The sequence below is a fragment of the Athene noctua genome, chromosome 2 (genome assembly GCF_965140245.1).
Source record: "Athene noctua chromosome 2, bAthNoc1.hap1.1, whole genome shotgun sequence".
Lineage (NCBI taxonomy): Eukaryota > Metazoa > Chordata > Aves > Strigiformes > Strigidae > Athene > Athene noctua.
Genome location: NC_134038.1, coordinates 150,558,558 through 150,585,892, shown reverse-complemented (window position 1 = coordinate 150,585,892; position 27,335 = coordinate 150,558,558). Strand labels below are relative to the sequence as shown.

At 37.3% G+C, this 27,335-nt stretch overlaps 1 protein-coding gene across 1 annotated transcript; it reads right to left on the bottom strand.

Annotated features, from left to right (window-relative positions):
• Nucleotides 1-6,837: 6,837 nt before the first annotated feature.
• On the bottom strand, nucleotides 6,838-26,784 carry LOC141957126 (prostatic acid phosphatase-like). Its single transcript, XM_074898113.1, has 11 exons — nucleotides 26,671-26,784; nucleotides 20,799-20,894; nucleotides 18,553-18,639; nucleotides 17,444-17,596; nucleotides 14,738-14,836; nucleotides 13,165-13,269; nucleotides 11,990-12,122; nucleotides 10,511-10,593; nucleotides 8,572-8,678; nucleotides 7,830-7,999; nucleotides 6,838-6,956 (listed from the first exon to the last, which is right to left on the bottom strand). The coding sequence occupies exons 1-11, from the start codon at nucleotides 26,782-26,784 to the stop codon at nucleotides 6,838-6,840; spliced, it is 1,266 nt and encodes a 421-aa protein (XP_074754214.1).
• Between the last annotated feature and the right edge of the window lie 551 nt (nucleotides 26,785-27,335).

The window sequence follows — 27,335 nt, the reverse complement described above, 5'->3', positions numbered from 1 at the left end:
TTATAAAACTACAAAAATAATCAAACATTATGGAAATTATATTTTTATTAAGGGTACTATATTTAAAATTATACCTCGTCAGCTGCTTCTATATTGAAGTTGACTTCTGAGATTAATCTTTTAGGCTCTGTAAATGGTTACAGAAACATTACAGGGGTATGCAGAAACTTAGTTCTTTCCTTTTTGCTTTCCCTCTTAGGCTATTTAGCATTTCTACTGCATGCTTTGGTTAGACTAAGATTATGTGTTTAGTCTTCAAGATGCTTTCTTCTGCTTGTATCTTCCTTAAAACATGATGGAATAACTTTACAAATTATACATCATGAAACATAGATTCTCTGAGTTCCTTTCCATTTGCAGTGTTAGCTTGCTATCAGTTTTGCATCAATTGCTTAGCATATAAATAAAAGATTGTTTTGAGAATGGGCTGTCCAGCTGTGCAGTTTCACCCTTCCTCTCTTGTATATACTTATTCAGACTTAGGGGAAATCTTGAGTGGTCCTGACACAGTAACATTTACTGTGGCCCAATGCACATGTAAGCACATCGTGGAAAACAAAAACACCTCCAAGAAGAAGAGTAAGAATGGCTTCAGGACCATCCCAATAATTTCCTAACAGAAAAGCTCATTTTCAGAAGTGTTAGATTTTATTATTAGAAACTTCCAAAAATCACACTATTCTATGACCATTCCTATAGTATTTCCAGTTGTCTTAGGATTTGCTTTGAACAGATAAGTCCATCCTTCTGTCTCAGCAATGCAGTTCGTTTAGAGTTTATCGTTGTTATTTCAGGATATTTTGTCTCTTTCTTGAACAGTCAAGACCTATCATCATCAAGAGCCTCATATAAGTCTTCATGTTTTCTCTGATAACAAACATACTTAGGACCACATTCTGAAACTACATCCTAAACCAGGAAGGTAAGTCATTATAAAATGACACACTCAAGAATAGTCAGAGTGCATTTGCACTCTCCAAAGTGAAATAAATTCACTGAAATAAAGAAGAAAGTTTGTTTAGAGTCCTTAAACTGCTTTTGATAATGCAAGCTATGGTTATGAAAATCTCCCAGCATTTTGTTCAGAGATACTTGTCTGAAGCATCAGGTAAATAATTATTAAGTAATTCTACTCTTGTCTTCAATTCTGCAGATAATAGGATTCTTCTTATGGCTCAAGAGAGACAGCCATTAATGACAACAGCACTTCATAGTGGAGAATGATCCACTTTACAGAGAATTGGTGTTCAAATCACAGTGAAACATCAAACAGACAACCAGATAAGAAAGACCACTGCAACTCAGCTACTGCCTTTTTTACAATATTGATATTACTGAATGTGTGGTCAGAAATGGAGAAATCTAAATCAGTAGAGACTATGCTTTGTACGTACACTAAGGTATGGTGTGATAGTTAGAATGAAGAACTGAGGGCATTAAAGACCCATTTGATTCACATTTATGACCAAGAAGTTTTGGTAGTTAAAATATGTAGGAGTAAGAAACAGCAGCTTGTATTGCTCACTACAGTTTAATATTTTTGTTGTCCTTCACCTCCAATTCACCAGTAGTTCAGAGGTGAGTGCACATAGCCATACAAGAGAAGACAATTCAATAACTATGCTGGAGATAGGCTACCCACCACGTAGTATGGCTTAATATATCCTGTCTTTGCCAACTCCATCTTTCCAAACAAGTGAAGTGAAGTGAAAAGTGAAAATTAGGCCTTCATTTGTCAGAAGAAGATTTTCTTGTGCTTATTTGGAGGGTCTTAACTTACAGACTAAGGTGGTTTTTGATCCACATCTTCCTTTATCAAGAAAAGAAAAATCGTTATTTCTTGTGCATAAATGGGTTGGTAAAGCTCTCCTTTACCAGGATATTACAGAGAGTACACAAGAGACTCGTGAAACTGATACTGCTTGTATCAGTAGCACATGCTCTGGTCTTTTTGAAATTGTAACATGGTATGTTTGAATTGTTTATTTAACTCTTCTGTCCTGGAGGAGGTGGTCTGTACTTTAAAAGTACTTCTGTATTAATTTCACAAGTGAAGAAATTGTCGTACAACAAACAGTAATATACTAATCACACCCATTTTAATCTTAAGTGCATGCGGTTCAAAACTTCTGAACAAGAAGTAGGCTTCAGATCTGCTTCAGCTCTTGGTGCTTCCTGAAGAGCAGCCAAGAGAAGCTCTGAGAATGCCTTGGATGTGAAGAATGAAGGAGCTCCACTTCCAAGGAGTACTGTAAATGTCCTCAGTCAGCTCAATAGTTGTGGGTATTACAGAATTTTGCTTGTCTTCCTGTAATTCTTGATCCAAATGCTGTCAAGACTAGTATTTTAGAGATTGGAGGGCATGTGCTTACCTATTTGTGCCTTAAGTTACAGATTTTTGAGTTCATATATCCTTTTCATTCTCATCTTCCTAAAGAAAAGGCTTTATGATCATCCTGCATCTTACAACCTTTCTTTCCATAGTTTTTAGAGTAGATGAGCTAGAAGAATTGCTATGTCCTTCAAAGTCAAGGTCTCCCTATAGGAAGAGGCTGAGAGCTTTAGCTGCCTTAAGCAGAACACAGAGAAATTACCTTTGTGTGACATGGACATGACTCTGGTTAAATACAGAGAAACAGAGATGGAGCCAGGACAATTTTCTTTTGCCACTATCTATTTTGAATTGATAAATGGTATCTTCCTTCTCTCTACAGATTTTTTAAAAGAACACTGGGACCTCAGTCTGCAGGGTAGATGAATTTGACAATGTACTATCAGTCTCAGGAGAGGAAGTAGTTCTTTAAGAGAAATAACAGAAATTAGCACAACTGGACTTTGGTCATGTCTTTTTAACTGTCTTTCTAACTCTATTTGATCTCCTAGATGTGGTCTTTCAGGCCTTACCAGTGCTAAAATCCCTTTGGAAATGAAGTTGCCTAGTCACAGAAGAGACTAATGTAATAGTTCAAATGATTGGCTATTATTTCAGTAGCAACTCATGTTTATTTATTTTAGTGTTAATACTCAGCAACTTCTAATGAAGAAGCATTGTTGTCTAAATCAATAGAGCTAGTCCTTTGTAGGTAGATGTCCACCTTTCATCCCCATCTTTCTTTATAAGAAATGCTTTAAAGAATACAGTAGTTTCAGCTATTTCATCAGCCAAGAATACAGTCCTGTGCAATACTGCTGACATCACCTCAGTGTGGATTCATAAGGGCCAGGCTTACATGCCTAAGAATAAGCAAGCCTCTACCCTCATCGTCACTCTCAAATTCCATCACATTAAATCTTTATTCTTCTTTGTAGAGTAGAATTTTTAGCATTTTTTATTTGTGGAGAAAAATTTAGAAACATAACATTTGTCTTTTGGGGTTTAATCCAAACTCAAGATTTTTTGGACTGAACTGTTTTTTTGTTTTTTGGGGTTTTTTTTAATACATTGTATTTGTTATTATGTTTTCTGTATGTTACCACAGCTAAGAAAATGTATTTAAGAAATTAAGAAATAATATCATTTGGATCAAATGTCCTTACATTACAGGTGCAAATGAACATGAGTACTCTAGACTGAGCTGGTGTTACTCTGGAAGTCAGATAGCTACACTGTGCTGACCCAGTGTGTGCAATATTCGGGACTGTGAATAAACAGGTTCCAGAATTAAATCAGTCTGGTAAGAGGAGGTTGTTGCTGACTGAGCTGGAAAGCGCTATGTATGCACTGCTGTCTACCACATGTACCAGAAAACCCTGCTGCAGAGTTGCTAGTCACTACTATAAATATCACAGAGGCAGATGATGTCACTGCTAGAGTGCAAATGGAAGAGCTTGATGTCATCAAAGTTAGTGTTATTTATGTCAAAACATCAGTGCTTTAAAAATATCTTCTTATGTAAGGAGTAAACCCAAACATTTACTTTTGTTTGGAAACTGTAGGCATACTGAAAGCTCCATTAATTTTCACTCAAATACAATTGCAAATGTTGAACTGGTTCTTTAATGTACTTTTTTGCAGTGCTACAAGTTACTCAGAGACAAGATATTTTCTAATCACAGTCTGCAGATTATAGTAAGCAGATTGTAAACATAGCTGAAAAATTTAAAAAGCCACAAGTTTGACACTTAAAACCATTTACTCCACTGGAGGAATTATACTTAATTTAATCACAGCAAGACAAAGCATCTTTACTATAAGTGAGATTCAGAGTCTCCATTACTAATGTCTTACATCTTTATTGTACCTTCATTAATTCTGAAGTTACATCGTCTGAACCTATCCGTTACATTCTGTGTAACTTGTATTCACTGGAACCTTTCTAAAAGCACACAGACATTTTCAAGTATGACTATCTGTTAAGAAAAAGTTGTCCCTACATAAAAATTATTCCATGACAGCTCCTGTCGCAGCTAGAATTGCCCCATCTCCTGAAATTCTCTGTAACAGCTTAGGCTTGAGTAGCATAAACCACAAAAGATGTCTCAGACACTTCACATTTTGCTTTCTGTCTGGCTGTACTTCTTTTTGTAAGAAGCAATCTTGGAAAAAACATGCCCCATTCTACTTCTTTTAGAGTGAAACCAAATGACTTTCTAATCTCTCAAAAGCAGTTCTTACTGCACATTATCAGTCAACAATACATCTTCACTTGCCAAGCATCTGACTGCCTCTAATAAAAGACATACCCAATCTATCCTTAAGTGAGTACCAGCAGCACTGTGTCCATGGTAATACAGAGCTCAGCATCAGGTAGTCACTGAGTGTGTGTGTGTGTATATATATCTATTCAGGAGCCAGGATCAGTTTTGCACTGTCTTGGGCTTGTCCCCACTGTGAGCACACTGCTAATAGTAACCAGCCAGCTCAGGCTTGTTTCCTAGTGCTGTAACACTTTTGACTGCAACATAGACATCCTGTAAGTTTTTGCACCAAGGATCAGAACCAATATTTACAATCTGAAGCTTGTACATCCAAAACATCTGGCTTAAGGATAGCCTTTTTGACAGCTTTGTCCAAAATTGTTATACAATGAAATATCCTTACCATGTAAAAATAAAATCCATCACTTGATTATCGTATTTCCTAAAACAGATAAAATGGAAATGTCAGGGATTTTTTACTGAGTGGAAAATACCGCTTCAAAAGGTGGACACCTCAATAGCTGAAGCTACTACAAGAAAATGCAATGATGTTTGGAAAGTGCAAGTGCACAACCCTTTGCTATGCTGTTTGATTTATGCCATTTAATATCCATACATTTAACTACACTACATTTTAAATGTGTCCATAGCTGTAATATTGAGAGCTGATCTCTAGATCAGTGGTAGCTGACTCAAGCTCCTGGGCTTCAAGTTGCAACCCACAGATGTGAGTCAAAGTCAGTCCAGAAGCAGTGTATTAAACATTGATGTGATTCTACACCTGAGCTAAGCAGCTCCATCTCTCAGCTTTCTCTAGACTTCTGCACTTCAACAGGACTCATTAGCTTGAGCACATGATTGTTCATCATAGCTGTTGGCCTGAATGTGCTGTTGGCACTTGTCTGTATAGTTTTCTCAATTTTTAAGAAGGCTTCTCCATGTTAATGTAATTCACAGTATCGTCTGCAGGACTACAGGATAAAAGAAAATCTTGATTCAGCCCTTGAAACATATGATGATAAGGAGTATTTTATACAGTAATCTTAGTGTCTGTGACACTAGTTTAGGATATTATAGAGCAATTATGGAAACATTCACTGCCCTTAGGAGCTTACAATCTAAACAAAATATATTGCACAGAAGAGATCAACATACAAAAATCAAAATAATTTTCTTACTGTCAGTGCTTGCTTTACTAACATAACAAATTTTTAACAGGGCAAGGAGTTAAGGGACTTACTGTAAACTAAAATGAAAGGTGATCACAGAGTGATATCACCGAGTGATAGCCTGAGGAATCATTGTAAGAGTGGCTCAAAGAAATAAGATTATTGAAGAGACCAAAAGACAGAGAACAGATGCATTATAGAAAAGATGCAGGGCAAATGATAACTCGTGACTGAGAATTCAGAAAAATAAGAAAGCAGTGTAGCAACAGAAAATAGATTTTAAGGTATTTACTTATCTATATTACTGTAGTTGTGGGCACTGACCACGATCCTGTTGCACTAAGCTTCTGCCTTGAAGTCTGGATATGTGATAGAGCTTCCCTGAGTTTTACTAATTTTGGTGAGAGCTATAGTAGTGTAACTCCTTTGAAAAGCAGGCTGCAGACTTTCATTAGCTGAAGGCCAAAGTCAAAACTCATGCATAGATTTGCATGAGTAAATGCAGAAACATATGCCCAAGTGCTGGTATGAATCCTTTTCACCTAGTAACTGCAGCTTCTGTTCACTGAAAACATTTTCCTGTTCATCAACAAAATAGTCATTTATAAGAAGTAAGGAAAATATTACAGAATGTGATTTTTGAGAAAGACTCACTGAGCAGCAGAGGGCTAAATGGTAATAGGCAATAATAATTAAAAAAAAAAAAAGCATAGGCAATAGCATCCTTTCCATCCCTTTATCCCACTGGTTGACTTAGGAGTGATTAATAGTAGTAAAAAACCCCTAAATATATAAATTGGAGTAATTCAATCTTCCTACAAAAGTAAATTCTTAACAATAACCTATTTCAACAGCATTTCTCACTGCAGATGTTTAGTCTTTTAGGAGCTAGGCCACAGATACCTCAGCTCTTCAAATTTATTGAATATGCTTTGGAGATTAATCTAGCCAGAGCAAACTGATGGATATAAGCAACTCAAAGGATTGCTTGATGTCTAGCTGCTCTCTCTTTCATTTCTTTTCCTCCCCTTTAAATGTCTTGGTAATTGTTTCTGCGCCTGCAGCGTCCATAATGATAAAGGAGGTAGAGTAGTACAAGGTCAAAAATGAATAACAAGCCAACAGCAATGTCAAATCCAATAAAAATATCTGTGAAGGAAAAACAATAAGGGAAAATGGAGTTAATGAAAGACACACATGTATATCATTTTACATACAGAGATAACAGTCTAATTACAAATATGTACAGTGGAAATATAGTTACATTTCATTCACAGTTCTGACAAGATGACATGGCCTGCATTTACTGACATATGTAATGTAAGTATAACAACATATACTTCAGTCCTGGAAATGCATAGATAACTTTCTGTGCATGGGGGAAATCTCACTCCTAGGTTTTCACAGGGCAAGAGGGACCATGTGTAGTTAATGCAAATGAGGAGTTTCATTAGGGATCAGCATAACACTGAATATATGCGGGAAAGGGGAAATACCAGGACTATTGGAAAGTAGCATGTGTTGTCTTACCATTCACTTCCCTCATGGAAATATTTAGACGGGAAGAGGTTATCAGCTGTCAGTTGTTGGTAGTCTGAGGCAAGCAGCTGCTCTATCTGCATGGATCATATGCACTCTATACAGTGGAGGTTAAGGTATCCTCAATACATAGTACTTGTGACAGTTACTGTGGAAGCTGGTTTTGCTTTGCGTCTACAGAAGGTCTGATGTGTGCAGCATACACAAGACTCATTGCGAAGTGGAGCTGTGGTTTTGGCCATAATCTTTAGGTAGCTCTTTATGTGAGGTATGCTAATAATAGCACTGTCGTCACATTGGTGGGCATGTCTACTCTTCACATTTTCAGAGAAATTTAATTTCTGTCAGCTTTCCCTGTCCATAGTAAAGCTGATCCACACTTGTTAAAGGGAGATCTACCAATTATGTGAAAGATACAAAGTTTGAAGCCATTGATAAAATTTCTCCATGTCTAATGTAGAAAATACAGAGCTGTTACACTACCTTTCGTTTTGTCTTTCCTCCCACATTCCTTTGACCAGTTTTCTGTAATTACAGGAGAAACTAATTCAGCAAACTTCTCAAGTGGACAAGCAGAGGTGCATCCTGGCAGAGTGAGTAGGTAAGGATCCTTTGAAGAGTCGTTCCGATAATGCATTTCAATGCTATATCGCCTGATTAACAATAGTGAAAAGATTTTTTTTTTTTTAAAGGTTCTTAAATAGAAGGTTTCCTATTTAGAGCCAGTGTTGGGAATCAGCTTTAACATCCTATTCTAGAACCTGTTCTTCAAGTATGGAGGCTTTGTGAAAGATATCCGCAAAGCCTCCTTTGCCAAAGTTGGTTACATTACTGCACAGATCACCAGTCAGCTCAGAAGGTCCTTCTGAAGGCTCCTTGAATGGCAACAGCACCAGGCTCTTCTAAGCCAGCTGGTTTACCTTGGGATTTATGAGATGTCTTGGAAATGTTGCTATCATTTGAAAAATGAGGAAAATTTATTTTACTATTTACTTCCAGTTGGCAAGGCCTGTTTTCTATCTTTCAAAGCACACAGATACGCGCATGCAGCAAATGTAATTTTTCCTGGTTTTAATATAAATTTGTGCCTGGGGACTGCTCAGTGAAGTATCAGTTTAAAAAGCATTTGTATCTCCTCACAATATTTGAGTGGAAAATAATTTTGGTAAAGGGAGAACCAAAGTCCAAACATTCTTTCTTCTTTCATAGATAAGAAGATACTTGCCCACTGCTTTCTTGGTAGAGTTCAAAAAACTGGCAAGAAGCGTATGGTGGCAGTTTTCCATTGAAAATATTGAGAGCAATCTGGAGGGCCCCAATTGTGGTGTCATGCTATTGGAAAAAAGAAAAAATCCATCCTTGAAAGTCAGTTAAGTCAGTTACCATTTATCCAGAGTAATGTGACAAGAGCAGAGAGGGAGTAGAAATCAAGATAAATGAAAACTTGCATAAATTTGACCATAAAAACTTATTCAGCATATTCACCATTGGGAAAAACATCTTAACATGTTTTACATACAGGCAGCAGGGGGCATTTCCAAAGAGTTACTGCAGTATGTGTCTTACATGATCTTGTAGTATTTTAGAGACAGTTACTGGGAGAAAGCAAGATGTGGCCTGAGAAATAAATCTAGGGTTTTTGGTGCATTTTGCGCTATTCCTTCCTTTAGGATTGTTTTTGGTTCCAAGGTCAGATTAAGGCAGTATAAATTCTTATATCCTAGGGCATTTCAAGTGAAGATACAAAGTACTTCTTTCAGATAGTGTACCAGACAAACAGTTATGTACAAAGACTATTCTCCTCACCTCCACCTATACTCCAGAACTTTTTAAATTGTTATTCCTTCTGTCTGGACTTACACAATAAAATCTCAGTTTGGCTTCTATTTTGATGGAATCAGTTACCCACCCACCTGCAGTCTCTTCCTCTCCCCATTATCCCTCCACTTTCAGGGTATCCCAGGAAGAAGAGCTAAAGGACAGAAGTCCAAATACCTTGATGGCTAAATTTTGCAAGCATATTCATATACATATTTGCTAGGATCATTTATATTATAGTATAACAGTTACATTTTAATTATTAAAAGTTCCAGCATCTGGAACTTTTTAGAGTGATCAGTTTTCAAAATAAGAGTATACTTGGCCCCAAGGCATTAAAGCAGCAGTGGAAATTCTGGATGCACTTTCTCCTTTTCAAAAAGAACTTAGTAGGACTAGAAAATACACAGAAAAAGCAGGAAGAAAGATTTAAGGTATTGAGCAGTTTCTATATGAGGAAAGATTAAATAGGGTAGGACTCTGTCTTGGAAAAGGAAAGATGGAAGAGGTGTGACAGAAAATAGTAAATTCATAAGTGACCCAGAAAAAGTGAATAAAGAATGACTGTTCCCTGTTTCTCACAATAGAAATGCTAGGAAGGAGCTAAATCAGTATTAAGTTTCAAAAAAAAAAAAAAAAAAAAGGAAGTACTTTTTTTCTTTTAACACACAAGTCATTGCCACAGGATGTTGCAGAGGCCAAAAGTACAAGTGCATTAAAAAAGTGATTAGATAAATCGATGGAAGAAAGTCTGTCAAGAGCTATTAAACACACAGACACAGATTCTATCTCAGGAAGTCCCTAAGCCACATATTTCTGGCAGGTCGTGACAGGGGAAGCATCACTCTGTGCTGGCATTATTCTCACATTCTTCCCTGCCGTTGGCCACTGTTAGACAGGATAATGAATGAGCTAAGTGGATCTTCGTCTGACCCAAATGGCCCTCTTCATCCTCTAAAATAAATAAATAAAAATAATCCACAGCTGTATCATCCCTTCTTAAGCAGAGGAAGGATTTGGAGGCGCAGCTGAAGTTCTGCTATATGCCAGCATCTTCAGGGTTAGGAGCACTTAAGGAAAGATGCAACTTATAGAAACTGCATCATTAAGTTGCAGAAAAAAGATGATAAAATACATAGTTTTCTTTACTGAGTACAGTTGACTGAAACTGAGGTGAGATCCTTGCTCCTGCTGTGTTTTTGTACTAACTGGTGTTCAGCTTGTTAGCTGAATTGAACTGTATTGTATTATTCTTTCCTTTAACTTACAGGGAGACTGATTATTCTCTTTAAGGTTCTTTTACTGGTAAAATCATAGCAAGATTTATGAAAGATGAAAATACTCACGGCAGAGTAGACCTCCATTTTTCTTTGTTTTGAAGAATTTGCAGCTTGTTTAATACTATTTAAAATAATATTCACAAGGACACCTTAAAAATATGGGAAGAAAGAAGAGGAAAATGAAGAAAAAACATTTGCATAGAAACAAAAATGCAAAAGATTTTGAGTATCAGATAGAAGATAACTAATCAGTCCCCATACTAATTTTTTAGCTTATTGCAAGTCCATACTAGAGAGAATATACTACAGAAATGAAATATATCACTCATGTTCCAGGTCAAGTGGCAGGATTTACAGGAGATCATCTAGAACTATCCTGAGAAGTGGGGCTAATGACACTTTTGGTTTTGTTATGCTAAGACCTCCTCTCCAACATTTTTTGCCGGTTTGCAGTGTTGCAATAATGACAGCTGTGCTAGCCTCCTCCTCTCTAGATGCTGAAGAAATACTTTTAACTGGTTACTTCCAACAAGTCACACGGTATCAATTCTTCATTTTTCCAAAGCTCTCTTGTACTCCTTCTCCAGACCAGAGATATTCTAAAGCCAACGTGCTAAGGGCAGCAGAAATGCCCTGTAGCACAATTTATACCATTCTAGGGAAAGAGAGCATAATTGGTCTGCCTGAACACTAGGAAAAACGTCTTGACCACATATGGCCAGCTACCTGGTAGTGGGCTTTAATGCAGGGCTGAGCCTTTAATTACTATATGGCTTGATCCATCGAGGTCCATGCCTAGACAATAAGGCTGCTGATAATTCTGTACCTAGGTCTAGACTGAAGGGTAGGTGCATTATAAAGCCTAGCCCCAAACAGTCCAGCCTGCAGATACTCAATCTCACTTGAATGATTTGTGTTTCCGTGTTTTGGTTTGGGTTTCCTGCTCATGGACATCAGGAATGCCTGCGTTATGTCCTAAAGTACTGTTATATATGCATAGCCTGTGCACCTCAGTTTTAGAGCTAAGCAATAGCCCGAGTTCTTGCAGTACAGACATATCCTGGATCTCTCCTCTTCTAATCTGATTGGACTGATTTGGAGCATCTTTCAGAGATCTACCAATGTGTTGCCAAGGTTCTGGGACAATATATAGCCAGTATATCAAAGGGAAAAACAAAGATCAGGAAACAATTAGAATAAATGTTGGAGAAACAGAACTAACTAACCTAATGCCAGACAGGTAATGATCATTCCCATGAAGACTTGTTTTTTCCCATTGGATTTCTATAATCTTTGTTAAAATCCTAATCTCTTAAAAAACTATGAGATAACTAAAGACATTCATGTTTACAGCTTGTTTCAGTATCTCATCCATGCAAATGACAACGTTCAGCATATATTTTCATGCTTAATATGTCATCCCATGTCCATAGTTTCAAATTAAGGTTCTGTATCAGTATTTTTGCATAAGTAAGGTGACAGGACGTTGCATGTTATCATAAGCATTGTCTCCCCTTTTCTGAGAGCGATGCATTTTTTAATTACCTCCTTGTAGTCGGGATTTCTCTTCTGTTTTATAAAGCCCAAATAGTGATAATAAAGACAATTCTGCCAGTTTTTCCATTTTGTCAATTACATCTTTGGTGGCCCATACAGGAAGAGTATAATTGTGAATATCCTAGTGATAAAAGAAAATAAAATAATGTTGTTTTCTTCTACTGGTTTCCACCATCCTGTTGCCCAGCCTCACACTACTACATCTGGACTCTCTGAGGCTGTCCTGCAATTCTTTGCCCAGTGTGGTTTAACTCATCAACATGCCCTGAAATACCCTTTGTGGAAATGGGGATCAACCTGAAGTGGATGAATGGGAAGAGGGGAAACACCTGTGTGGGTGGGATCTCTTGTAGGTATAATGTGTCTTGCTATAGTGATATACGTTTTCGGTTTTGGTAGTGTGAAAGATTGCAGAGATATGTCTTATTCTCTTTCCTTCAGCATCTTCAGGGTATAAACTAGCTCCACCATTTCACATCTTTTCCATACAGTTGTCCAGATAGCAGTTCCGTCACTGTAGACAAGTGTCACTCTCCAGTCCTGTAAGAGTGACAGTGTCTTATAGCATCTAAGTGCCTCAGTGCGTGGAGGGTATGTTCAACAAGCTTCATGTGCTGATGATAATGACGAGGGCCAGATGGAATCATCCCATGCTTAGGGCCAGTCTGATTTTATTTATCGGGACCAATCATCATCTCCTAATTGTCTAACTGATAGATCATAATCTCGCCTCTCAATTTTACCATCAAATATTTTGATGTTTATCTGTTGACAGGTTAAAGCAAATAATTTCATTTTCCTGTTAAAAATCATAAATATGTCCTAGGTAAACCACCACAGCAGCATACTCAAATAATTCTATAGCAGCATATTGGGAAGGAAACCTGGGGAATAAAGGGAATGGATTTTGGTACCAGTGCTTCCGGATAAAAGATCAAATGGAAACAACAGTTTCCCAAGCTGTAAACCATGGTTTTGAGTTATCTTTTACCAATGCACTAAATTAGAACTTAGATTCAAATTAAAAAAAAAAAAAAAAAAAAAAAAGGCACAAATTCAGGCCAGAAGGTAATTCATTCCTATGCCTTCCATATTGCTATGGTTTAATTAAAACCCAATTTAGGAGTTATTTTCTTCTCCAACCCTTACTGCCTTATTATTACCTCACAGTGTAGAGTATCATATGTATTCCAGAGCTGGAAGTTGTCCAGTATTTTAAGATTATTTAGTTCAAGTCCTGTGTTAACTGCCATTGTTTGTAAAAAGTCCTGGGGGAAAAAAAGTGAAGAGTATACCACAACTACTCAATACATATGGAACATATATGCATACAGATTCATTATCACCCAACCTGGAAACAGAGTTGTGTTTAATTTTAACTGTAGCAGAAGATTTGATTGCAGATTTCATTTTGTAACCATTTCAAGATACTGATCGCTGTTTCAGACACTGCTTTTTCTCAACCCTGCTATGGATAATCTGGTGCTCTCCGCTGCACTCTTCTCTCCCTCTTCTGACTGCTCCAGCAGGCTACCTCAGTCACCTCAAGCCTTCAGATATAAGGAAGAGGAAGGTGCTAAGGGAAAAGGAATATGAGAAAAAAAGCGAGGAAAACCCAGAAAATTTAAGATAAGTGGGGCAAATATTCAGGATGAGGCAAAAAGAAATTGAAGAGGAAACTAGGTTTTCCTTCTGCCATCGAAGAGGAGCTGAATATCTAAGTAAGAGTTCCACAACAATTCCCATAGGGATTCTTGCTATTTGCTACCACAGGGGAATAAAGCGAGTCCTTAATTGCCATATTACTTGTTTCATACTAGTACCTAAGAGAGAGGATAATTCACCTCCCCGGGAGATAAGTGAGGCTGACTAGAGTAGCTGAACTAGCAGAAAGTTAGAAATAAACCAAAAAAGCAGATGTTGGGTTTAGCTCAAGCACTAAGCCTGAAGTGACTCAAGAGAAAATGTACAGGTGCAGGCAGGGTATGAGGAACATGAGACTCCTGCTTTCTTGTGCAGTAGTGCTGTTGCAAAGTGCATGGTAGCAAACAAGAGAGCAGCTATAACTACTATCTAGAGCAATTATTATCCACAAGAACATGGTCGCTTGAGGCAAGTACACCATCCCTGTACCTACATCCTGCTGCAGCACTGGAATGGAAAATCTGAATCCCTGATGCTGAGGATTTGTGTCATGACCAAAACAGAAGCATATCTTCTGATGGATCCAAAATGCATTTCAGAGAAATTTACATAAATCAGACTGTTTCCATGGTTGGGCTTGCTTTAGTTCTCTGTTGTAGTGTCAGCTTCAGAAAATCAGAGCAGGAAGGCATAAACCTTCCCAAATTTTGGATTTATCAGGTTTTTTAGAATTGATTTTGTGTAACCCTATAAAGCTGGAAATTGCTACATCCAGAAATTTATTCCCCCTCAGATTGTGGAACTTTAATTATATGCAGCTCTAAATATTCTCAGAAAATTAATGTTAAATTCACATTTCTAAAGATTAAGTATACTCTGCATTAAGTATGAGAAATGCCTAAGCATATCAACCATACTTCTTTATCATATTGGCCTAAATTTCTGATTTTAAGAGAGTCCTCAGTTGGTTTTTTTTTTTTTTTTTCATTATTTATTTTTGCCTTTTAGCAAAAGAAAACAATGCAATTCCATAACTTCTACATCTTAGTTACTTTCCTTCTCAGATTTTGTTTACTTTTTATTTTGTCTTACCATGTATGGTTGTATTCTGTTTTGAAATTCACTAGATGTTTGTGTTTCATTCTGAAGTTCATCAAAACGGGGACAGTCAGGCAGAGGAAAATTCAACCTCTGAAAGAAGAAAAGTAGAACTTAGAATAGTTCTAGAATTAATTAACACACCTCTAGTTTTTTGATTACTGATCTAATATTTATTAGATTCATGGTCATGCTATATCTACTTCATAATGGTTTGTTTGGGTAGCTTCTTCATTAATATAGTTAACATAAGCAATGGACTATGGTAACTTGACTTTTCAGTGGCTGCTTGTGTCTATGATAGCTTGATTTCCCTCAGTTTAACTGGTTTTGATAAAAAGAAATTATGCACGTCTGTCAGGGAATTGCTTTGAGAAACAGAGCAGGATCCATGATCAGAAATTTTTAAAAGCTATGATATCCCTCTTAATTTCTGAATCCTCCTAGATGCAGCTTGACTCCACCTGATACTGGAATCTGAATTGCTTCTGCACCTACACACCCTGCTCTCATCTTTTTGGAGGTAAGCGGTGTATTATGGTAAGTATTTCAAATACCACCTAATGGACAGGACTCGAAACAAGAGAGACAAATAAATTGTGCTCCTGAAATATCAAAAAGGTATGAGCCTAATAGCTCTGTTCTTATTTAGGGGTATGATTCACTTTTAATAACTCTGAGTGTATTTTGAAGTCACCAGATAGTACATATTTGATCTGAACCATGTGTGAATACATATGTGTCCACTAAACTCCGTGCTCTGGAAAACGTGCTTTATGCCAACAGCAGATGGACAGATGATACCTGCTCCAGCACAGAGTGTCAGTAAAAAGTTATGATGAGAAAAATAAGCTTGTGCTGGTTCAGCACTTTATGTCACATCACTGGAGCTTTTCTGACCCAGCACTAATATTAATCCTATAACCATACAAATCATGTCAAGGAACTGACAACATACAGTGGAGATACTAACTTCATTATCTATGGATTATGTATGTTCAAGAAGGTCTTGGGGTGAACATTAGCAGATGGTACTTCCAAGTGCATCTCTTTTGTCTTTGATTTATCAACATGAAACTTGCAGCAACTACCAACTGGCACTAGCACACTTTCATTTGGACAGTTTTCCAAGGGTGCATTTTTTCTGTAACAGCAGCACACTGGAGAGTAAAGACTCAAAGCTGCAATATGAAAGTAGAGAATGTTGTTTAATTACACAATAACAAATGTTTCTCTTGCTGTATGGCTTAATCATCCCCCTCTAGGTGTTCTTAATTAAGCCACTCCCTTTGGCCTCATTAAGCAGTTGCCTATTGGGTCTTCATAGATTTCAGTGGCTGAAAAATAAACTGTGATTAGGGGTTTGTACTGGACCTCAATTTCCCACTTTGTGTTGCTTAGTGCTTGAAAATACCCTCAAACATCTGCTTGGCTTAAGGGAACAATGTTTTTTCCAGACGGTTTTCATATTTATCAGAAATTTTAAGTTTTTGCAGAGGTGTGTTTCAGTGAAACATCAATACCCACTCCTGAAGCAGCTGCAGAAGTGATGAGGTAATAGGGATTCCCACAAATGAGCTTGCCTTCTCTAAACAGGTCATTGCACTGCACTGATTCCCCTAAGGGCTTTGAGGTTTTATTTGGCCAAAGTTCTGACCACTTCGATGCTTTTTCCATCTTCTAGTGAGAGAGTTTCCCCTGGTGTCCCACATTTAAATAACAGTGACAGCCTTCTTTTCTGTTGAGGGAGAGTTAAGTTTTGAGCTGAATCACATTTGTTTAACCCAGTGTGTGGAATCCGTTTCTCTCTGTACCAGCTTTCAAGCATGGCCTCCAAGAATGGAGGAATGTCAATGGGAGGTAGGTGTGGCCATCCACTAATGACAAAGCCCATCCTCTGATGCTGGTGACTGGACAGGCAGTTATTTAATAGGGTTTTTTTATACATTTCCTTAAAGTCAGCTCCTCTTCTCAAAGATAGAAGAAAATTAGCCTTTCTGTCATTACACTCAACAACATTTTATCCTTGTTCAACACACTGTTCCTTACACAGACCTTGTCATGGGAGACAGTGAAATTAAAATCTAAATCTGACTCAGGCAGAGAGAGCTACATATTCTAAAACTTCTGCAAGACCTATTATTCAGGTAGGTCTGCTCTTATTATGAACACAAGGCAAGTGCTAGGGTTTCATTAAACGTTTGTATAGCACTGAGCATAAAAGGGCCCTTGTGTGTAATTAGGGTGCCTAAGTGCTACCAGAACAGGAAAGTAATAATTGAGAGGTCATTACAGTGGCTACAGTGATGAAAATTCCATTCCTTGAATAAACTATGGAACAAACTTGCCAAGGAGGGAAGGTCTGTCTAGCTGATTGGTGCTTAGAAAAGCACTTGTTCTCTATAAAGTTTTAGGGCAACTTCCCTATAATATAATGAAGAAAATGGTAGTGTGGGTGACAATCCAGGTATTCTGCAACTATAGAAAGATTTTTCATGCAGCAATTATTGATTGCTGTAGCAATTACAGTTGACCTATGACATATTTGTCAGCCAGTAGCTACGGTTCATGTTTTCTATTAGATTAAACTCAAAAAGAATAGGAAATATTTTTAGCTTCCTCCCCCCACTTTTTTTTTTTTTTTTTTTTTTCTTCTGGGAAAGTTGAAGGCATTATAGGAAGTGTCCAGCCAGTACTCACCCGCTCTGTTGATTTTTGAAAAATATGAACTGGAATGGGTTGCCAGAGAAGCTCAGGGTTCCAGATTTGGCTGCTAGTTGGTGGAAAGAGTCCAGAAAGGTATGACTGGGCACTCATAATGGTGCGATCATAATCTGTACTTTGAATGTAAAACTGGAGATAGAATGGCAAAGAGTTAAAAATAAAATGGAAACAATAAAAATAATAAGGAATTTTTACCCAGCTCATCAATCCTGGCTTCTCATTTTCAGCTTTATGTTTTTGCATAAAGTCAAACCAGTGAAACCCTAACTCAGCTTTCTAGGGCCCGACTACAATTGCATAAATGGAATCACCAAAGCATCATTTAATTTGGAATCTAACCCTCAGACTGAACTAAGAATAATAAGAAAGCATGATTTAAAAAAAGGAAGATCTCTGTCTTCTGAGATTCAGAGGAAAGTTGACACTTGTACATGTGGTATGTAGGGACACGGTTAGTGGTGGACTTGACAGTATTAGATTTACAGTTGGACGTGGTATTAAAGGTATTTTCCCACCTAAATGATTCTACGATTCTATGATTCTATGGTCCATCTGCTATACCTCAGGAATGAAGGCACTTAGAACCACAAACATCTCTTGGAAGCATGGCAAAGCTCTAGACTTTTACCATTAAAGCATCCCTCATGTATAGACCAAAATGGTAGTGGTATCTTCCCCACAATGGATCTGTACCATGTGAAAAGCACATCCAAACAACTGTTAGACCACTCTTTTACAGGATGAAGTATGTGAGCATGGCCCATCACATGGCTGGATATGCATTCACCTTTCAACAGGGTAGAACAATTTTGGGTCACTATGTGTAAATTCCCAATTCATTTGGTGGTGTGGAGCTGTTCAGTCCTGGAAAACCAGGCAGTGGAAGACCCAAACTGAATGTAGGAGCTGAAAGTTAGACTTTAGTCTGTTTTTACCTTGACATAAAAGCCTGACTTTCAGAAATGTTCTTCTATTACCTTAATTTTTCCATTAATGAAAAGAATATGACGATGTACTTTTATCTAGCTCAAGTCCATAGTTCTGTTATGCCAGAGGAATGTCCTCCAGACAGTTCTGTTATATACCTCTTGCCGGTTGTATGTGCTGTTCAAAAAGTTGGAATATCTTTTCTTCATGTACTGTCCAAGTTCAAATAGCTGCTTCATTCCAGTCTGCAAGGCAAGCATACAGATTAATATTAGATTAAGGTGTTTGGAGGATCTTAATGTAGAAGTTTCTGTACAATTTTTTTTTTTCTTCAGTATTCAATTTTTAAGTGATCATTAACCATTTGCATAATGCGGTGCATAGGTTGTAGATGATCTAGAATTTTTAACAGAAGTACTCATTTATATCTATGAAAAAATGATACATTTCGAAATGTTAAGACTTCAATATCTGCTACAAGAAAGGCAATGCACCTGATTCTATATACTGTAGCTCCGTAGATGCTCCTGGAGTCATTAATGAATAACATTATTCTTTAGAATGCATGTCAATTAGTGTGGTGGTGTGCTTCCCTCCCCCTACCCCCCACCCCCATCCTGTCTGCTCAAGTGAAAACCACCAGTGGCAATCGTAATGGATGTGTCTTGTCATGATGGCTGCATTGGGCTCAAAGTGGATTTGGGAGAGACAGATTACAACACAATAGCCAAAGGCTTATTTGAACAATGCACCCACCCAACAACAGTGCTGGTCAGTGTCTGTCACATCTGGAAGAAACACCTGTAGTTTGTATGTAAATATGTAAATATAAGCCAATTATCTTACTCCATAAATAGTGGACAGCCCAGGGCCCGCTAAACTCTCCTGCATGGCAATGGGCTGCACACCAGGATCTCCCTTTGAGTAGGGACACCTCTCAAGGTTACTCCTTGAAGCTGAGAGAATCCTTATCACATCAGATACTCACTAAGTGAATTGGGAATAAGTGTGCTGAAACTTTGAAATCTTAGCTAAGTGATATAAAGGGTTGATTGTGTGCATATAATCCTGTAGACATTACCTATTGACCAAGTCTGGGACTAGAGGGCATCCAGCCTCACCTAGACTCCTCTCTGAGAAGGAGTTTAGAAAGCAAGGGGGTTCTCACTGAACCTCATGATTCAACGGGAGGGTCTCCCTGACAGTTTTATCCGACCTTGTCCTCTATGCAGTAAATAATCAGGTGTACCTTGCCATCGAATCTTCTTGAACCAGTGTTGCATTTACTATCAAACTTTGTCAGATCACTGATTTATATCAATAAAAATATTGCTACTTCTCTCTTGTGAGTGAAGTGCATCACTCCATCCATGACAGTTAGTGACAGCTGAGAAAGGATGATTGTTAACCTAGTATTTATTATTGTCATTGCTCTTTTTGATCAGCCTGATAAATCTGTGGCTTGTATTTCATGCCTTAAGTAACGTCCTTTCACCTTTGCCTTGGTGCACCTGCAGTTGTCTTAGACTGTACAGTCCTTTCCGTTACTCATTTCTAAAGCTGTGAGCTGAACTTTTTAACTTTCAGCTGTCAAACAAGTACATTCTTATTACTGTTGCTGAAAAGATAAGAAAATGGCAAAAAGCTCTCAAAAAAACCTGCGCCAAAGCAGGAACTTTTTTTCCTCTTACAACGTAAGCTATGTGCCTGGTGAGAGTAATGTGTTGCCTGAGTGTCTGAAATTTACACATCTTTCAAGCCACACTTCAAACACTAAATGCTGAACTGTCTCTGATTCACGCTTGTGCATGAAGTATTATTAGAAAATATGTTGGCCTCTCTTTGCTCCAGAATTTCAAAAAAAGTTAAAGAGCTAAGACTTGATGTCAGAATGCCAGAGCAAGAAGTAGGTTCAGTGCATCCTAGTGAAACTCTGGGCTGGAAGCAACCTGATTAGAAGGCACACTGTCCCCTTGTCCTGCAAGACTTCCTTTGTTTTGTAAGTAGGAAGTTGCCAGTCAAGTGTTGAGATGTGGACTCATCACCTGACCTGGTGGGCAGGTGTCATTCTTTCACCCTGTCACAGGGCCCAGTGCTTAAGGGTCGTTAGAATTTCATCAGTGTTTAGAGTATAGACAATGTTTAAACTTGCCACTTATTTAAATGCAGACGCACTGTCAGGAAGTTGTTGCTTTTAGGAAGGTAGTTATAAAGCTACGATGGACAAGATTTCAGTTTAACTGTAGTCGGATGAATAATGTTGCAAAAATATTTAAGAATTACAGGATATTGCTAATACCAACTATGAGTACTTGGGCTTTGCTAATGTTTCTGAGACACATAAAAAAATCTGCCCACTTCCTATTTTAGTAGCATATAAAAGCTTCTAAGAAAGTCAACATACCTGGGTAAGTTGTCCAAATCCCTGGGGCCATTCACTTTCTTTGTGTAGATCAGTTGGAAAGTTTACAATCGGTGTTCGGTCACCATGTCGGAAAACCTAACAATATTACCAACAGAAAAATAGAATTAATTACTGTTAACATTCCTCTCTTACCTAGCTAGAAGTCAAGCATACAGTATACTTCCAGTGCCATTTTTCAAATTAAAATATGGGAGAGCAAGCAGAAACCTAGTCAAGTAGGATTTGGAGTGCATTCTTTGCACACAAATACAGGTATAATTATTTAGGAATTTAGTGGGCACGAGCCTGATGATTATTCCTCCTAGAACATTAATCAGCCAAGATGTTAACGCTGACCTAGACATCTGGACAAGAAATCTGACTGAATTTGGACACTCAGCACCTCTGAATATTAAACCGATTACTGACGTGGTTTTATTACTTTGACATAGGCATTTGAAACTTCTGGTAACCACTCTTTTCATAGTAGTATCTTTAAAAGTAACTCCATGTACACACGGATCTTATGTCTGATTTCTCAGTCATCCTAAAATATAAAGATGAAATAGTATAAAAATTTACACTGTCTGTTTACTTAATATTTATTAATACTTTAGCATACATGTATGAAAATATTTTTGAAAGTCTGTAGGACTTTGTTAAATTCAGTGAGAGCAAAGAGGTTGTTCACTTTCATATCCTGGACACTCCAGCATGATGAATATTAGTATGATACATTCAATCATATGATTTTTACATCAGAAACCTTAAATGAGACTTTTCATATTTTTACTCCAGCATGTAAAGAAATTGCCAACCCTAGATTAAATAGTTCTGAAAACCTCTGAATTATCCTCCTTAAGTATGTCATGTGTGGGCTTAGAAAAAAAAAAAAATTATACATGAAAGGAAATGCTGGAATACAAATTCACAGGGCTCCAGATAATCTTCTAGGATGCTGATCCAAAGTGTTGCAAAAGTTACCTTTGTTTGTACCAATGTTCACATAACCAACGTCATTCCTGACTGCAGAATAGAATGACAGTGTGGAAGCATGGTATATTTGTTCATAAAATGACATTTATTCCATAATACCTTGTTAGTATATAGCTTCATTATAATTAATACTCTCCATTGCCTCATTAAGCCACATCATTCTTGCCCAAACTTTAGAGAGGTTTGTACACGCTACTTAGTTTGCCACTCCCACTGGGAGGTGTTTTGTGTTTATATTTTTCAAAATAAACACAAGCAGTGTAGCTTAATGTTTTAATTACAACACACACCCTTTTCATCAGCCTTCTGTACTAATGTGCACAAACCTGTACTAGAGCAGGTACTTCAGAGATGAAAAATAGTATCCTTTAAAGGCAAATATAATTGTATTTCTCCCTCTGTTCATTTTCTACAATAGACAGCAAGGTTTGCTAGAGTAGATGTTACCATTAGAACCATGTAGAAAACTGCTTATTGTTTTTTTGCTTTGCTGGTTGAATTTCACTGAAGATGTGGCCAACCTGAAATGAATATTTTTCAGCAAATCAAGGAGGTTTTTTCACCGTGATCAACATGTTGATCAACACGAATTTGCACAGTTTCGAGAAAAAAACACCTTTTTTTTTGAGTTCAAGTACAGAAAAATAGTCCATAAAATCTTTCTTAAATATTTTATTTTTGCTTCTCTATGCAATTTTTAATTCTGTACATATCTTTTCTTAGTAATCTGGAATCTCATTTGGTTCTTTATAATAATTTCTCAGTGCACTTCTAGTGGAGAACAGGTTAAGAGTTACATTGTCTGGTGATTGATTCAGTTGAGTGCAAGAAAAATGAGTGGGGAGGACTTTTGTGTCACTGCTTATTTCCTTGATGTTTTGACGTGCTGACTTACATAGATGTCAGGTAGGATTCATTAGCTTTTCTGGACAAGCTGATGCCTCTGTAAAGAATGAAGGTTAAATTCCCAATTACAATGTAGCTGCATACTTTCTTATATTATCCAGCTTCACAGAAAAGCATTTTTATGAGTAATTGACAGTTGCTCAAACTGACTGACATGATTAAATGACTATATTTTAGGCGATATGTAGCAATGGATCAACACTTGACTAAAAAATATGTCCTTTTTATTAGTGAAAAATTACTGAAAATGTGTTAGATTTTAAATACTGCTTTATGATGCTTTATACTTGATGTGCAACATAACCCTCAGAGTGTATTTCACTGTCACAACAGTCAACCCCTAAAAACTCAATAAGCCAGAACAGAGTCATATTTTAGCTGAACAGAGATTAGAAGGCAAGCAGATCAAGATCAAAAGATACTCAATATGAAAAGACATGTGAGAGCAGATGTGAAGAAAAATTCTTTCTTTGTAACCTAAAGAAATGGAAGCGGTGGAGGGCGTTCTATTCTAAAAAGCAGCACAGCTTCTTTAAGTCTACACAAAATAGAAAAAAGTTCAGTTCCCCATTTGTATTTCTGTATCTTCATTACACAGTGACATATAAATATGATAGTAACACTAAGTTGGAAGTAGCAGGAAAGAAACAAATACTTCTAAGAGCAGAACCCTGTTTTTAGGAATTAAAGGACTAAGCTTCTCAGCAAACTGATTTTTGTTTGTGCTCAAACCTCCTTCTTGCTTGCTCCTTCTGAAAATGACTTTGCTTCAGTTGCAGTTGGAAATGAAACAATGAATGCCCTTATGAACAATCACTTAACCTAAAAGGCTAACTTGTTCAGTCATAGCTACATTTTAGGAGACTTTTTTTTTAATTTTAAACTTTCAGAAGAGCTTGTGTATTTGAAAATTTATCTTTTTCATTAGAACATCTGATACTGTCAGGGAAAGAAAATGTATCCCTACAGATCTTGCCTTGCTCATCAATATGTATTTCTCAACACACATCATTTGGATCTTGTTAAGAAGGAATTGATCCTTCAAGTTAATTTAAAAATCTGTGTGCTGCAGCATTTATTCCTCCTGGCCTACAGATTACCTTCCTGACGTTTCAGAAGATTTAGAACATGACAGGATGAGCAAAAAAGAACAGGAGTCATCATAAAAGGTGAAAAACCACTAGAAATCAAGAATGAAGGGAGGGCAAGGATGATGTACACAAAAGGAGCAAAGCCCACCTGTTTGGTATATTCATTTCAGCACTTCTATCTGAAGTGCTTCACCTCAGTCGGTTCTCAAAAGCAGTAGATGGATAGTTACCAAATACCCCCTCCTTCAACTCTAATACAGCTTTGAAACAGATGGGTTCTCCCATTCACTCTTTGTAACTTTGTGAGGGTGATCACTTCAGATCAAAATGGCCACATGACTCAGACTTTGGTCAACATTTGCTTCCATTGTTGTCAGGTGAAAAATCGTATTGCAGAAAAACTGGTGCGGAGGAGAGGCTGAACTCAGAGTGTGGCATGTGTAGTATATACTTCATTCAGAAATGCCATGAATTATATATAGTGAACTATCTGTCTCTGAGTTACAGTGAGACTCTTACAGACATTTTTATTGACAGACTCAACTTCAAACAAAAAGATTTATTATTCTGAAGCCAGCAATAGGAATGAAGAAACAAGAGAGAAATGGAACCAGTCATGCTGCTGGCGAATTCATAGATGCAGAAATACTGAGCATGTTTAGTCAAGGTTTTGAATGGCTTGACTTGATTAGACAAGTAGATAACATGTTCAGTCAACACTTCCTATCCTGTGTTACAAGAAGAAAGACATGATGAAATCACAGTACCTCTGAAACCACACCACTTTGTATATATGACAGGTAAAATGAGTGCCTGTGTGGAGGCAGAAGTTACAGGTCAGAATTTCTTTATACAGAGGCAATAAATCAATATTTCACTTTTACTTGGGTACTGATGGTCTTACATATTTCCTATTTTCTTCTCTTATGTCTAATTTAAATCCATTGCCCAAGAATTATGGTGAAGGCTTATGTTTATATGTGAGAAAGAAAATTAAAATAGCATTTTGACAAATTATCTTGAATTAGAGCTTTTCATCCAAAAGGACTTGTGGCCAGTAATCAAAATGCACAGAATCAGCACAAAGATGGAAATCGTGAGGACAGATCAAGACACTGTCCCAGAGCATAACACAATTCTGTAAGTGTACAAAACAGAACATTTGTCTGTTTTTTTTTCCCCTGCAGACGTATTTTATATTGTGTAATTCTGCTAGGAAAATTTATTTTAAAAGTCATTATGACATTTTCACAATGCAGTAGTGCTCTCAGGTGAAATTGCAACTTACAGAGTACAGCTGGAAAATGGCTATTGAATTATCTCAGAAAGATACCTTTTAGACTTACATTGACTGTATCCATACCCTCATTATATCCCATTATATCAGTGGAATGTTCTGGGGTCAATTTTGATCGTATTTATTTATGCTAACAATTCTATTCCCATGAAAATTCAATCAGGCAGATTGGTCAGTCTGAGGAAAAATATCAGGGATAAAAGGAAGTCCGTTTAAATTAAATTTACCTATTGTTTTAACATTAACTGTGATAAGATACCCTATAAATAAAGTGCTATCTTTTTTTTTTTTTTTTTTTTTTTTTTTTTTTGGTAGGTGCAGAAGGTGACTGCACAGTTGTGGTAAGTAGCTAATTTTGGATAGGAAGCCTCTATCTCCATAATGGTGAGCATTTCCTGTAACTCTTCCTGCAAAACCACTGCCTGTTAGAACACAATAACAGCTGCAATTCAATAAAAGTCTCCTTCCCTTCAGAGAGGTAATTCTCCAAGGTTTGCTGACTGCCTGATTTCATCTGTGTGTCCAGTTCTCCCTGTTGTCATTGAAACAACATTTAAGTATATTGCTATACACAGTACGTTACTGGAATTAGCATTGAGTCCCTGCTGTGTGTAGTGTCTGATAGAGCAGTAAGCCTCAGCAAGCGTAGGAACTGGTTTTTCCAGTGCATGCTGGCCTCTCTCCAAGTGGCACATCTACAGCGCATCCAATAGACAACTAGGTATGAATACTTTATCTAGAGCTAGATGATATGTGTTGGATATGTTTTGTCTGTTACCTGTGTATGCACATAATGTCTCAAACAGAGAAGGGTGAAAGAAGAAGATCTTAAAATTCTTATTTATAAATGTGAATTCCAGTCCCCACAACTTTGCATTGAAAATATGCCTATTTAAAAAAAGAAATTAGAATGGAAAGGACTATAATACAACTTTCATGATCCAAACTCTTTCACTGAATTAATCTTTTACGTGAGGTACTGGGGGAAGTGACATTGAAGTAGTGTCTAGTTACTTTAAAATAAGAAATGGCCCATCAAAAGAGGGATTACAGTCTGTTTTCAACCTGACTGCAGTTAATGCAACATGTATCTCAAATCTCTACATAAAAATGCCCTTTTCCATTTCTCAGTACACTGCTGTGCCAATTCAGTTATTCTGAGATGAAAAATACTTCTGTTTTTGTGGTAACTTCTGCAAACATAAGCTTTGGCTTCCAAGCACAAAGAAGGTAGGCCATAATTTCCAGCTCTCAGACTGTGCATCAGTGCCAGCTAAATTAAGAAAGAACAGGTAGACTTCGACCTCAGATCTCTTAACTCCTGTGCACTATGCATCTACCACAAAGCTAAATTGTTCAGTTATCTTGAAATAATAACTAGGGGTCAGGAAATTATAATTCTTGTAACTAGAGGCATTTTTATCTTCTTTAATTAAAGTCTTTAAACTCAGTAAGCAAAAGGTCAGCAGTAGTTATTTCTAAGTCTAAAAAGAGGTAAAGCAGCTGCACACCTTGTTTGATTTGACAACCATATCAAATTCCCTGTATTCCCCGCAGCAAAATAGAAAACAAATCTACTTACGACAACTACAAACTTCAGTTCTCTTTCGGCAGTAGTCTGTTGAAGCAGAATGAGGACAATATGAAAAGAAAAGCACAGGATCCTAGATGGGTTGGGAAGCTGTATCACTCCCATCCTGGCAGAAGATGAAAAAAGACTTAGTAGCTCCAGCAGCTGCTCAGGCTGAACAGCCCAGACGTCAGGCTATACTTTCAAAAGGGGTGGAACTGCTGCTGGTGAATTTCAAATCCAAGAGGAATGTTGTGTGACTACGCAACAAATTGCATCGCTCTTTGTTTTCAAATTACTGTTTACATTCTATTTAATCAAATCATAATTCAGTTCCTTTTTCTCTGCGATACTTTTTGGAGCGTAAGGATGAAGTTAAAATACGAAGGAGTTGCTAAGCATTCCTAATGTTTCAACCTCCCCGTTCTGTTTCCACTTCTCAGGGCTTGGAATTTTTCCACACTATAGGATGGCCACGAGGATGAACTTGGAACCAAGAGCCAGGCAATCCTGTTTCTCTTTTATCTTTGCTGCTCAGCTAGCTCTCTTTTCAGCTTCCCTCCCCTCCTTTTTTCTTTCCTCTTCTACATTGTCACTGTGAAATCAGAATGATTATTTCAAACAATTCTTCATGTTGGTTAAAATTACCAGCCCTTCAGATAAAATAGCTGAATAAA